This window comes from Sycon ciliatum, chromosome 1 (genome assembly GCF_964019385.1).
Source record: "Sycon ciliatum chromosome 1, ocSycCili1.1, whole genome shotgun sequence".
NCBI classification, from domain to species: Eukaryota; Metazoa; Porifera; class Calcarea; order Leucosolenida; family Sycettidae; genus Sycon; species Sycon ciliatum.
Window position 1 is genome coordinate 23504805 of NC_088643.1, and position 12976 is coordinate 23517780.

At 47.8% G+C, this 12976-nt stretch overlaps 1 protein-coding gene and 1 non-coding gene across 4 annotated transcripts; one reads left to right on the forward strand and one right to left on the reverse strand.

Annotated features, from left to right (window-relative positions):
- Positions 1 to 63: 63 nt before the first annotated feature.
- LOC135818982 (aspartyl/asparaginyl beta-hydroxylase-like) lies at positions 64 to 12704 on the reverse strand. 3 transcript variants are annotated; one of them, XM_065332149.1, is made up of 10 exons: positions 12546 to 12704; positions 9199 to 9584; positions 8692 to 8913; positions 7710 to 7967; positions 7015 to 7182; positions 5939 to 6178; positions 5255 to 5456; positions 3740 to 3903; positions 1173 to 1303; positions 64 to 607 (listed from the first exon to the last, which is right to left on the reverse strand). In XM_065332149.1, the coding sequence occupies exons 1-10, from the start codon at positions 12580 to 12582 to the stop codon at positions 457 to 459; spliced, it is 1959 nt and encodes a 652-aa protein (XP_065188221.1). In that variant the 5' UTR covers positions 12583 to 12704; the 3' UTR covers positions 64 to 456. The 3 variants fall into 3 exon arrangements, with proteins under 3 accessions (XP_065188221.1, XP_065188218.1, XP_065188226.1); XM_065332146.1 differs by having other exon boundaries at positions 8692 to 8916; XM_065332154.1 differs by lacking the exon at positions 8692 to 8913.
- Positions 12705 to 12824: 120 nt separating this feature from the next.
- On the forward strand, positions 12825 to 12896 carry Trnat-cgu (transfer RNA threonine (anticodon CGU)). The gene has a single exon. It is a non-coding gene; the product is annotated as a tRNA-Thr (tRNA).
- The last annotated feature ends 80 nt before the right edge of the window (positions 12897 to 12976 follow it).

Consider the following 12976-nt stretch of genomic DNA (forward strand, 5'->3'; position numbering starts at 1 on the left):
GGTCAAAACAGGATGCATTCAACACTGTGGCCTCCCTACTGGAACCACAGTCCCAAAACGCTCTCAAGTACATGCAAGTTGTTCGCATCATGCATGCATGATGTGTGTGTTCGGCGAGAATAATCACGGCGACGAGAATGCATACCGCAGCATAGACCAGAAACAGGAGAATGTGGAATGCGATGTATAGATACCAATCTCAAGCACATACAATCTTCAGCGTGGTCGGAATCGACATACATGTAACCTTAAAACAGCGTTAGCGAAAGGCAGGGTATATCTATCTACGAGCAGAAAGATATACTAGAACAGCAGGTGCAGCAAAGGAATTCGACTCAGATATTCATCTGGCGGGGCCATCACGGGACTATAAAAATGGCAACACGATGAGATGTTAACATGTTTGGCAGGGTTGAGCTGGTATGCAAGTGGCTGTCACCACAACTAGCACAGAGTTTAGATAGGACTCAGCTCTTCCTTCTGCCTCTGGGTCAGGTCGGGATGCCAGAAGTCCATGATAAACACCATGCGAAAGCTCTTGCCGTGGTGCCAGACCTCGTGCTCGAACGAGTCGTCGAACACTATCGTCTTTCCCTCATACCAAGTCCTGTCAAATGCACAATGGCGTGGACACACACACACGCATAACGTTACACAAACACACACGCGTACGCACACAGGCAAGCAGGCAGAGTTTTAGTCACCAAACAATGTGTAAGTTCAAGTCGCCAACAGAAGAGAAGCCATCAAGTGTAGCACCAGTATGGCAATGACACTCCCTAAACTCACTTTAAAAAGCCAACATACTACATAAGGTCACAGCACCTGGACATACTGCTCCCAGACGATATACATGTAAAAGGAGATCGCAGAAATTGTACCATGTGTGTGTGTGTTTGTGTGTGTGTGTGGGGGGGGGGGGGGGGGGGTGTATTATAGCTTTCATGGCTGAGGTTGTTGGTACGTCTGTTGGCCCTGGGTTCCCAGTACCCAGTTGCCGAGGCTGGTTGGTAAAATAACTCCAATTTCACTTCAAGGTACCAGTGCATCTAGTGTCTGCTTTTATCAAAGCAGCACGCTGTCTATATGGTGTGTGTGTGTGTGTGTGTGTGTGTCTGTGTCTGTGTCTGTGTGTGTGTGTGTGTGTGTGAGTGTGTGTGCGTGTGGCTTACCTTGTGTCATTTCCACATCGGATGTGCACATCATCGGGTACAACCAAACCCAAGTGGAAGCGCAGGCGGCAGTTCGTGGGGCCACAGTGTGGCCAGACGACGGTGCCTGGTTGCATCACAGAATACTTCACCTACAGTGTAGTCACCCAAGCACAGACAATCACAAAGTACTTCGCGGCTAGTCACCCAAGCACAGACAATCACAAAGTACTTCGCGGCTAGTCACCCAAGCACAGACAATCACAAAGTACTTCGCGGCTAGTCACCCAAGCACAGACAATCACAAAGTACTTCGCGGCTAGTCACCCAAGCACAGACAATCACAAAGTACTTCGCGGCTAGTCACCCAAGCACAGACAATCACAAAGTACTTCGCGGCTAGTCACCCAAGCACAGACAATCACAAAGTACTTCGCGGCTAGTCACCCAAGCACAGACAATCACAAAGTACTTCGCGGCTAGTCACCCAAGCACAGACAATCACAAAGTACTTCGCGGCTAGTCACCCAGACACAGACAATCACAAAGTACTTCGCGGCTAGTCACCCAAGCACAGACAATCACAAAGTACTTCGCGGCTAGTCACCCAGACACAGACAATCACAAAGTACTTCGCGGCTAGTCACCCAAGCACAGACAATCACAAAGTACTTCGCGGCTAGTCACCCAAGCACAGACAATCACAAAGTACTTCGCGGCTAGTCACCCAAGCACAGACAATCACAAAGTACTTCGCGGCTAGTCACCCAAGCACAGACAATCACAAAGTACTTCGCGGCTAGTCACCCAAGCACAGACAATCACAAAGTACTTCGCGGCTAGTCACCCAAGCACAGACAATCACAAAGTACTTCGCGGCTAGTCACCCAAGCACAGACAATCACAAAGTACTTCGCGGCTAGTCACCCAAGCACAGACAATCACAAAGTACTTCGCGGCTAGTCACCCAAGCACAGACAATCACAAAGTACTTCGCGGCTAGTCACCCAAGCACAGACAATCACAAAGTACTTCGCGGCTAGTCACCCAAGCACAGACAATCACAAAGTACTTCGCGGCTAGTCACCCAAGCACAGACAATCACAAAGTACTTCGCGGCTAGTCACCCAAGCACAGACAATCACAAAGTACTTCGCGGCTAGTCACCCAAGCACAGACAATCACAAAGTACTTCGCGGCTAGTCACCCAAGCACAGACAATCACAAAGTACTTCGCGGCTAGTCACCCAAGCACAGACAATCACAAAGTACTTCGCGGCTAGTCACCCAAGCACAGACAATCACAAAGTACTTCGCGGCTAGTCACCCAAGCACAGACAATCACAAAGTACTTCGCGGCTAGTCACCCAAGCACAGACAATCACAAAGTACTTCGCGGCTAGTCACCCAAGCACAGACAATCACAAAGTACTTCGCGGCTAGTCACCCAAGCACAGACAATCACAAAGTACTTCGCGGCTAGTCACCCAAGCACAGACAATCACAAAGTACTTCGCGGCTAGTCACCCAAGCACAGACAATCACAAAGTACTTCGCGGCTAGTCACCCAAGCACAGACAATCACAAAGTACTTCGCGGCTAGTCACCCAAGCACAGACAATCACAAAGTACTTCGCGGCTAGTCACCCAAGCACAGACAATCACAAAGTACTTCGCGGCTAGTCACCCAAGCACAGACAATCACAAAGTACTTCGCGGCTAGTCACCCAAGCACAGACAATCACAAAGTACTTCGCGGCTAGTCACCCAAGCACAGACAATCACAAAGTACTTCGCGGCTAGTCACCCAAGCACAGACAATCACAAAGTACTTCGCGGCTAGTCACCCAAGCACAGACAATCACAAAGTACTTCGCGGCTAGTCACCCAAGCACAGACAATCACAAAGTACTTCGCGGCTAGTCACCCAAGCACAGACAATCACAAAGTACTTCGCGGCTAGTCACCCAAGCACAGACAATCACAAAGTACTTCGCGGCTAGTCACCCAAGCACAGACAATCACAAAGTACTTCGCGGCTAGTCACCCAAGCACAGACAATCACAAAGTACTTCGCGGCTAGTCACCCAAGCACAGACAATCACAAAGTACTTCGCGGCTAGTCACCCAAGCACAGACAATCACAAAGTACTTCGCGGCTAGTCAACCAGACACAGACAATCACAAAGTACTTCGCGGCTAGTCACCCAAGCACAGACAATCACAAAGTACTTCGCGGCTAGTCACCCAAGCACAGACAATGCAAGACTGCACAGTGAACAACTTAACCGGGGCATGATGGCTCATATGGGCCGCAGCTTCCGTTTAGGCACCAACACAGAGATTTGAAGCCAAAGAAGTCGAAGAAAGATGTCACCAAGTTACATTTTCATTCTATTAGTTGATTGTGTGTGTTTAGCGCGTGAATCAGGCATTGCCGAAGAAGATACAGATGTCGGTACAGTACTAGAATTCGGACTGGAGTTTTTGTTGTTATGATGGTGCAAGATCACCGTCACTCACCATCATCTTGGCAACACACAGAAAGTGAGCGGTGACAAGACAATAAAAATAAAATCTAAGCTTACCTGGCCACGCTTGCAACCAGCAGCATCCTTGATGCTTTTCATGATCTTGCAAGTCTTAGGCACTTTGCGACAGTTGTCCTCCAATACGTGGCCCTGCTGAAAGAGAGTGAACTGTCCCCAGTCACCTTCCTTGCGCAAGTTCTCTTCCTCCTTGTCAAAGCCACCTACAGTAGAGACACCACACAACCAGGATCAGCTACCCTATCCATACATACCACACACACACACACACACACACACACACACACACACACACACACACACACACGCACGCACACCCACGCACACACACGCACGCACACACACACACACACACACACACACACAGAGTTCCGCACACACACTATAAATCTTGGTAAATGAAGGGTGCAATGTAGTCTTTTCTGAACAACAAATCCAATCACTAAGTCATTGATGGCCTCTATGCAAGTGCATGGTTTAAAAGCTGGGGCGGTACAACTTTTTTGGGGAAATTTTGACTGCATTTTTGAGTTTATCGGCAAGGCAGAGATGAAATTTGAACATGTTTTCTGGTGAATCTCTGGAGAATAGCCTTCTCTAGCTTCCTATAGTTTTATTTTTACTTTTGGACACAATTTTAAAACGTTTTATGAAAGGTTTGTGTTATTTTTTCACGGACCTTTCATAAAACGTTTTCAAATTTTGTCCAAAAGTAAAAATAAAACTGTAGGAGGTTAGAGAAGGCTCTTCTCCAAAGATTCACCAGAAAACATTTTCAAATTTCATCTCCACCTTGCCGATAAACTAAAAAATGCAGTCAAAATGTGATCAAAATGACCCCTAAAAAGTTGTACCGCCCCAGCCACCTTAAGTCAAAGATTGGTCAGTTGGCTACAGAACAACACCTTGAGTCAGCTGCTAATCATACTGTCTCAAACATGTGCCGAGATACATCATCTGAATACAACAAGTAGTGGCAACAGAATAGAGCTGTCGTCACTTGACAACCCTGCATATATTCATGATCTTTCTCTCACAGAGATGTACTTCGAAGTAGCGAGCTTGGCAAGCGGGCAGGTACTTTTGACACTGACCATTAGATTGTGTACACACACATACAACGGAGGCGAACGGCTGTGCAGCTGTAACTTCAAGCTTCACACATTTCAGCGATCGCCCGACAGCGGCATCTGGCATTCACATACTGTAAGACATGTATACATAACGAGGAAGCAAATCTAACGTTTTAACGGACGACATTTCTTCGTTATAATAAGATCCGTTGAAGCCGTACTGCTTATATATGCTGTGTGTGGATATGGCAGAATACTGCAAGATCGGTAACATATCTTCTCGTTAACCTATGAATTTTGGACAATCGTTAAATTTGCGACTCGTTATAATAACATGTCTTACAGTACTGCTTTGCACATTTGTGCATTGAGCACTCTGCTTCGAGCGCCTTGTTTGTAGATTATGTACATGTACACTGATGCAACAGTACTAAATTGATTAAAACACAAAAGGATGAACACAGCTGCTCAAGGCACAGACCTTGATTCAAGTTCATGACAGCCAGACCCTCGTCCCGGATAGTTTTCCAGTGCTTCTCGATACGCTTGATATCGGCGGCATATGGTGTCTCCTCGGGCGTCCACCACGGCTGTGCCTTCAGGTTAGGTGCATTGTAGGTGGAGCGCTGGTACATACTGTTGAAGTTGCCGCTATCAGCACCCTGGGAATAAACTTCGTACGCCTATCCAACATTGCACAAGGACAGAGGAGCAGGTCGACCAACACACATGCACACATGCACACACACACACACACACACACACACACACACACATGCACAGACACACGGACAGACTCACACACACACATACGCACACATACGCACACACACACACACACACACACACACACACACACACACACACACACACACACACACACACACACACATACACACACACACACGTGCGTGCGCACACAAACACACAATCATATTTACAACAGATCACCCACGCACACACCCCTTCTCCACACACCCATACTGACAGATATAGTACCCACGGACACAGACAGACACACCCAGCGTGCACACATACACACACACACACACACACACACACACACACACACACACACACACACACACACACACACACACACACACACATACACACACACACAATCTCTCTCTAACATCGCTGAATCATATCTCGTCTGGCTCACCTCATCCGATCGGTTAAGTCTCTGAAGAGCGTCTCCGAGGTGATAGTAAAACCGGGGTTCTCTGGAGCGGTCATCATTACCGCGGAGTCCAGCAAACATGAGCGGAACAGCCTCTTCATAGCGCAGTTCCAGTTTGTACACAAATCCCAAATGACCCAGGCCAAAGCCGTTCTCAGGGTCAAGCTCCAAAAGGCGAGTGAGCGCAGATTTTGCCTTCTTATTCATAGCACTGATTAGGCACTGGCAATGCAAACATGCATGGACACAAGCAGACATATATGCAGACACACACACATGCACATACACGCATGCACACACATGCACATACACGCATGCACACACACACACACACACAACATTCAACTCACAGAGTGTAGAAGTTTCCAACGCTAGTGATGCAACGAACGGCAAATGCCACAAATTAATAAACCGGCGAATACCAATTCAACGAACGGACTAATCTTTGACCATTCTCCTTGAAAACGAGAGACATACTTCAACAAATCAATTTGTTCCCTGACCAGCTGTCCCCATTCTCTAACAGGTCATAACCTGGATAGCGAGTGCTGAGATACTGCTACCACAGGTCAGAACAACCCACAAAGCAACGAGAAGGTGTCTTCGCTGCCATGTGAGCAGGTCTTGTCACGTACATGAAGCAGCTCTGGCTGCAAGTGTGGCTGTATATTCTGGAACTGATATCGGATGCCGACTTTAAATCGAATATTCGTTACACCCTTGTATAGTCAGACCTCGCTTAACCGCACACATCTGTTTTCCACAAAAAATATCCGGATAGACGAGGGAACCGGATAATCGAACACTGGTTATGTTGGATGAATCACGCATGCTGAAAATCTGTAACCAGCTATTTTCTTCCGGATGGCGAGGGATCTGGATAAGCGAGGTCTGACTGTGGTACATGTACTGTACACTCGTTTGGGATGGTGCAGTAGGCCACGTTTTTCAACACACCTACACCTGCAATATGTTTTCATTGGCCTGCTGACGGCCTCTTTCCCACACACGTCGAAGCACCACACATACAATGTACCAGCACGCTGCCCTGGTCTCACCTGAAGTCCAATCTCCTCCAGGATCTTAACGTCTTCACTGAGATCAGCGAGGACGGTATCGAGCAGCTTGACGGACTGGCGTGACTGACCCATGAAGCTCATGCGTCCAGACATGGCCAAACAGCCGGCTACACGTACGCTGCGGCGTCCACCAGACCATGTGCACGTCTGCAACAGGGCAATGCAGCAAAGGTTGTTCAGGCAAAACAATTGTTAATACACACCTGGTAATAGGGCGGTAAACACACGCCTGCTCACACACGCTCTCTAAGCTGCAAGGTTACTCTAGTACAGAGCTCTCCTTCTCACCACAACCACCATCAGTTCGCGCATGGCGGCTAGTCGATGCATGGCTAGTGGTATCCAATAGAGCAGGCTGGTACTACTTCATTCGTTCAAACAATTGTAATCCACAAAAAAACCTCATGGTTCGTGTGATACTCGGCTAGACCGAGTTTTCCGCATCCATAGGAACGCCACCACACTCGAGGATCAAGGCACAGATGCTACTCTACAAAATATCTGTATTAACATACCCCCCCCCCCCCAAATCTCTCTTTCTTTAGACGTTGACGTGCAGTAGCCATTGTTCTCGGCTTCAATGCACATGCATGTGGCAACAGCTAAAAACAATCAGGACTGCAACTACCTCAGCATGGCAGACATCCACACGGGTGCATATCACAACTGCTCACCTCTTTGTAAGCTGCAATGGCCTCCTGAACAAGTTTATTGCTCCTCTGCTTGTCAGCAAGTTCATGCAGTGCTGCTCCCTCCCCGTATTTACAGCGAATGCACTTCGGATTGCCCTTGAGCAAACGGCGGAACTCGGTCAAAGCTTCTTGGTACTTCTTCTTGGTGTGGAGACGATCGGCGGCACGGATTTCCTGGCGAATTTCATAGTCCGCCTCCTTGGCACCGATGCTGGCCTGAAGAATGCGCACTGGCTTCTTCTACAACCAACAAAAGAAACATAATGACTTGCCTAGGTTCTACATGATATGGAGATGGAAGAACACTCAACAAGACATAACTGGACACACGGGGTACGAGTTCTGAGTAACTGACTACTACTGTTACAGTACTGCAACAAGATAATAATCAGTACCGGTTCTCGAGTACAATTCCATTCAGTTATTCCTATTAATTTTTAAAAACAAAACCACTGCACAAGCTAGAGAGATACACACCCAGATCGGGTAACAGTCTAGCGGGTACTTTGGTGGACCCGTTGACATGATAACATGCCTGGTCACAGGCACAACGATGAATAGAAAGTTCACCGAAAGAAACCTTCAACAACCAATGCCCGTGCACATATGTATGGCTGAGTGTTCTGAGATCCAGGCACTCTTCGTCGGTCCCAAGCCGCCCGTATCCGGCCAGTTCTATCCATGCTCAAAAAGCACAACACTACAATCATACCGGTAATATAGAATGCACCGAGGAGAAACCCTGGTCTCCGACCACCTCGCTTTTACCTACCACTGCAGAAATACAACCACTTTTTCCCAGTCCTGCGTAAGGCTGCCCCATATGCACACATACAAAAATACACCAAAACTACCTCAGACAGGGGACCACTTAGTTTGGTCTGGAAGGTGGCTGGATTTTCATGTTCCACTGTGCTGGACACTGCAATAAAGAAAATTTCAACATGAGCGGGTGGCAACACACCTGCTTCTTGGCCTTTTTTGCCGCATCACCCTCCTGCTTCTTCTTGTCGTCTGCAGCCTTGTCTTCTTCGGGATTCACCTTCTTGGCGGGTTTAGATGCAGCATCCTTTGTTGGCGGAGTCTTGGCATCCTTTTCCGTCTCGGCTTGTTGAAATTCCGCATCGGCGTTTTTGATCTCGTCCTTGACGGCGTCAATGGGACTCTTTTGGGACGGCGCACTACCCTGCTGCATGCTCAAAAATCACAACACCACATATTTAAATATAGAATGCACCGAGGAGAAACCCTGGTCTCCGACCACCTTACTTTTACCTACCACTGCAGAAATACAACCACTTTTTCCCAGTCCTGCATAAGGCTGCCCCATATGCACACATACAAAAATACACCAAAACTACCTCAGACAGGGAACCACTTAGTTTGGTCTGGAAGGTGGCTGGATTTTCATGTTCCACTGTGCTGGACACTGCAATAAAGAAAATTTCAACATGAGCGGGTGGCAACACACCTGCTTCTTGGCCTTCTTTGCCGCATCACCCTCCTGCTTCTTCTTGTCGTCTGCAGCCTTGTCTTCTTCGGGATTCACCTTCTTCGCGGGTTTAGATGCAGCATCCTTTGTTGGCGGAGTCTTGGCATCCTTTTCCGTCTCGGCTTGTTGAAATTCCGCATCGGCGTTTTTGATCTCGTCCTTGACGGCGTCAATGGGACTCTTTTGGGACGGCGCACTACCCTGCTGCAGTGCCTCGACGTAGCTGTTTAAGTGGCCAGCCTGATGCGCGTACACCACTCCCGCCACCAGCACACCCAGCACAGCCACGGCGATGAGCGTGCCTGACCCAGAGCTCTGGCTGCTGCTCTTTGAGGAGCTCTTCGCCTTGCCCTTTGGCGGAGGCCCTGTTCAACAGCAGAGGAGAATGCATGAAAGCAAAAAAGTCCGTCAGCAAATGACTGAAAAGTCAGGTGGCACAAGACCTACGCTACAGAATAATTGACAACAGCCATGGCACATGCCCTGCATACAGAAAAGCTCCGTACAACTGTAACGACACTCTGGCAGGCGAGTAGAGATGTCCTTATTTCCCCATGTGTGAAAATAGCCAATCTTGGCATGCTGGACACAGCAGGTGGTGGGTATGGTTTTCTGTCACTATTGATGATCTGTCTGATTTAATACCAATGCAATCATTTCCTATCATTCCTATCCTGGCTACTACTACTTCGAAGTAGTATACAATCTATTCCTGGCAACACTGCACAGTAGCCAGCACACAAGATCTTTTACAGTTCTCCAGATTGCTGGCATGCAAGTAATCTGAAGACATTGCTCCGGTGTACGTTACCCGCCATTAGAGAGGTTAAGATGCACGTTATTTCCGACGTGACGCGCAATTTCATGTCAAATTTGGCGTAAAACTCCAAATTTCGACGTGAGCTGCAGGTCACTCGCATTGTTTTTTGACGCGCGAGCCAAATAACACGAGCTGAACGTTCGCATCACGTCAGAAATAACGTGCATCTTAACCTCTCTACTAGCCAAGAGTAACTTGAAAACATTCCATCCTCGTTTTCCTACTACAGGAGGACCGGGATTCTAAGAACGCCCAGCTTGGAATTGCTGGAAATGTCGCACCTGGCTCATGCACTCATGACTGCATGTCTCACTTCCCTTCTTTCCTCGCTGATCAGTGGGCAGATTGGTCGAAGCAGCTCTTTCAGCAAACAAGTTTGGTACACTGCAGCGCATTTCAGTTACTTTACTACACTGCAGTTGCAGTGTCTAGTCTGTGTCTGTCTGGACATGGTGTGTGAAAGTAGACCGCCAAAAAACTTCCAACAAATCGCTCAGGGTTGGCAGTCCAGGGCCACCCAGCCCAGCAAGCTTTTTTTAAATATTTTTTGTTCTCACATTGGATCATGGAAGGGAGCACCATCAACAAAATTTAATGATATACTACCGTAAAAGTCCGTAAATAAGTACGTATTTACTTTCGAATTTAGTGACCACACCCGTACTAACTTTCGGGCGGGTACCGACTTTCGGGCGCGAACTAACTTTCGGACCAGACTTGTGTGTAGTGGAGAAGTCATTTTCATGTCGATGTACATTCTACGTGCTGCATGTGCGCACCGTACCGGTACTTATTTCGGGCAGTATGTTTATCGGGCTTGACTTGACTTCAACAGACAGAGCCAAAAGAATGAAGGGGGTATTTCTTTCGGGCAGGTACTTATTTGCGGACTTTTACGGTAGCACTGTAAAGTACCGCGAGAGCGCCCCACCTTGATTTTACAGCCAGGGAAAGGAAAATCATATGGCAGAGTGCAACGAAGTTTGTACGGCGTGATAACCTTAGTACCAAGTTCACATTTGGCAGGTTTGTGTGGAGCTCGTGTCTGCTTGAAGGCACGGATTGACTGCACAAAGTGTAATATGTGTACAAGGTTCGTGTCGTATGAACTACAGGCAGGAGATCACCTCCACAACACGACCACGAATGGACGAGATGGTGGGGCGCTCTGGCGGTACTTTACGGTACTGGATTTTGTGTAGACAACTGTACTGCTCATGTCATGTGACAGGAGTAATGATTATTATGCGCAAAAGTAGATACCCCCCCCCCCCCCCCCAAGAGTGTGCAACTCATTATACCCTTTCTGTGGGGTGTGCCGACGGCGAAAAGTCACATCACATGGTGTAGTGTTGCAGTTGTACGTTTCCAGCCCGTTTTTAGCGAGCAGCGGTGTAATAAAAAAAGCACTCTCTGACAGAAACTCACTGCGGATATGCAAATCCCCAGCATGATCATGGCAGATATTCGGATTGCGCACACGCTATCCTTCGTTCGTACGTAGTACGAAACATACCTGAGACACGTGATGTGAGTTTTCGCCATCGGAGACCCCATATGCAGAGTTGCACACTCTGGGGTTATATTATTAACTTATCTACTCTTGATATGCGTGTACGTGCTAGGGGTGCGCGGATTATGCTCGCACGCACCCGATATTATGCTTTCGGGCATTTCCCGCGGAACTTCGAAAGTATTCTCCCAAAACATTGAAAAAATTCTCCAGAATTCCCCCCCCCCCCCCAAAAAAAGAACCCCAGCACGAACCGTGCCTTGCGCATGCGCTTTAGTATGCAAAATGGACGGTCAGGCACGTGATCACTGCATGCAGGATCTACACTACACGTACTAGATCTACATGACTGTACACAGCTACTATGTACTCAGGCTGCACGTGCGTAGATCTACGCGTGCGTGGGGCTCTACACTAGTCTACATGACTGTCCGGGTGTTGCTGCATGTACATATACGTGCGTCCATGGATGTGCGCTTGTTGGCTCTGGCAGGTCAAATTGACAGAATTCCCCCAAAACTCTTCTGAAGGTCAATGGATCTGGCGAAAGATCGATAGAATTCCCCTAAAATTCCCAACATTTTCTCAACGATAGTATTCCCAAATTATTCCGGGAATAATCCCCGCACCCCGAGTACGTGCCTGTCAAGAGTTGCCTCCACAGCGACTATTGTAGTCATCAACCCTACATGTACCACTAGTAGTATACTGTATAACCATTGCAAATAGACTCAGCCATGAAAGGAGTTAACGGCACATGGGTAGAACCTATCGGCTATACGCTCAGCCTTCAGTCAAAATCATAGCACAAAAACGCCTCCCATGTTGTACACGTCAATCAAAGTCCGGTATAATAAATTCCGGAAATAAATTTGCTTTGATTTGAAGCCATACAAACGACTTATTAAATTTAATTCGATAACATTATTCAAGCTACCTCCGCAAAGAGGAAGATGACAAATGCTGAAAAATCAACATCAGGGGGGGAGTTACCTTTTGCTCCGCGAGAGCTCTTCTTCTCCACGGCCATGGCTCACCTCTTTCCCCGTCAGGCGTGCCACAGGCAGCAGCTCACAATAATCACAGCCACTTGAACACTGAACACTTCTCAACCACCGTTGTTTTCACTGAGAGATGAACAAGCACCGATCACCGGTCGACATACATCATCATACCACTTGTCAGCACACAGGTCGGGCACTCCAAATCAGTCTGTCAAACAAGCCTGTCCATGCAGTAAAGAATAACCGATAGGGCAATACACGTCATGACGGCTCAATGGCCAAGCGGTAAGGCGTCGGTCTCGTAAACCGAAGATCGAGGGTTCGACTCCCTCTTGGGCCTCTTTTTTCTTCTCTCCCGACAGCCCGGACTGATTTTTTCTTTTTCACATTCGAATTTCTCTCTCCCTCACAAACGTAAGT

Bases quoted from the DNA above. Each gene is read 5' to 3' on its own strand.
- LOC135818982 (XM_065332146.1), bottom strand. From the start codon at position 12,582: ATGGCCGTGGAGAAGAAGAGCTCTCGCGGAGCAAAAG. The intron at 9,585-12,545 runs GTAACTCCCCCC...GCTGTTGAACAG, and splicing joins GAGCTCTCGCGGAGCAAAAG to GGCCTCCGCCAAAGGGCAAG. The intron at 7,183-7,709 runs GTGAGCAGTTGT...GCCCTGTTGCAG, and splicing joins CCATTGCAGCTTACAAAGAG to ACGTGCACATGGTCTGGTGG.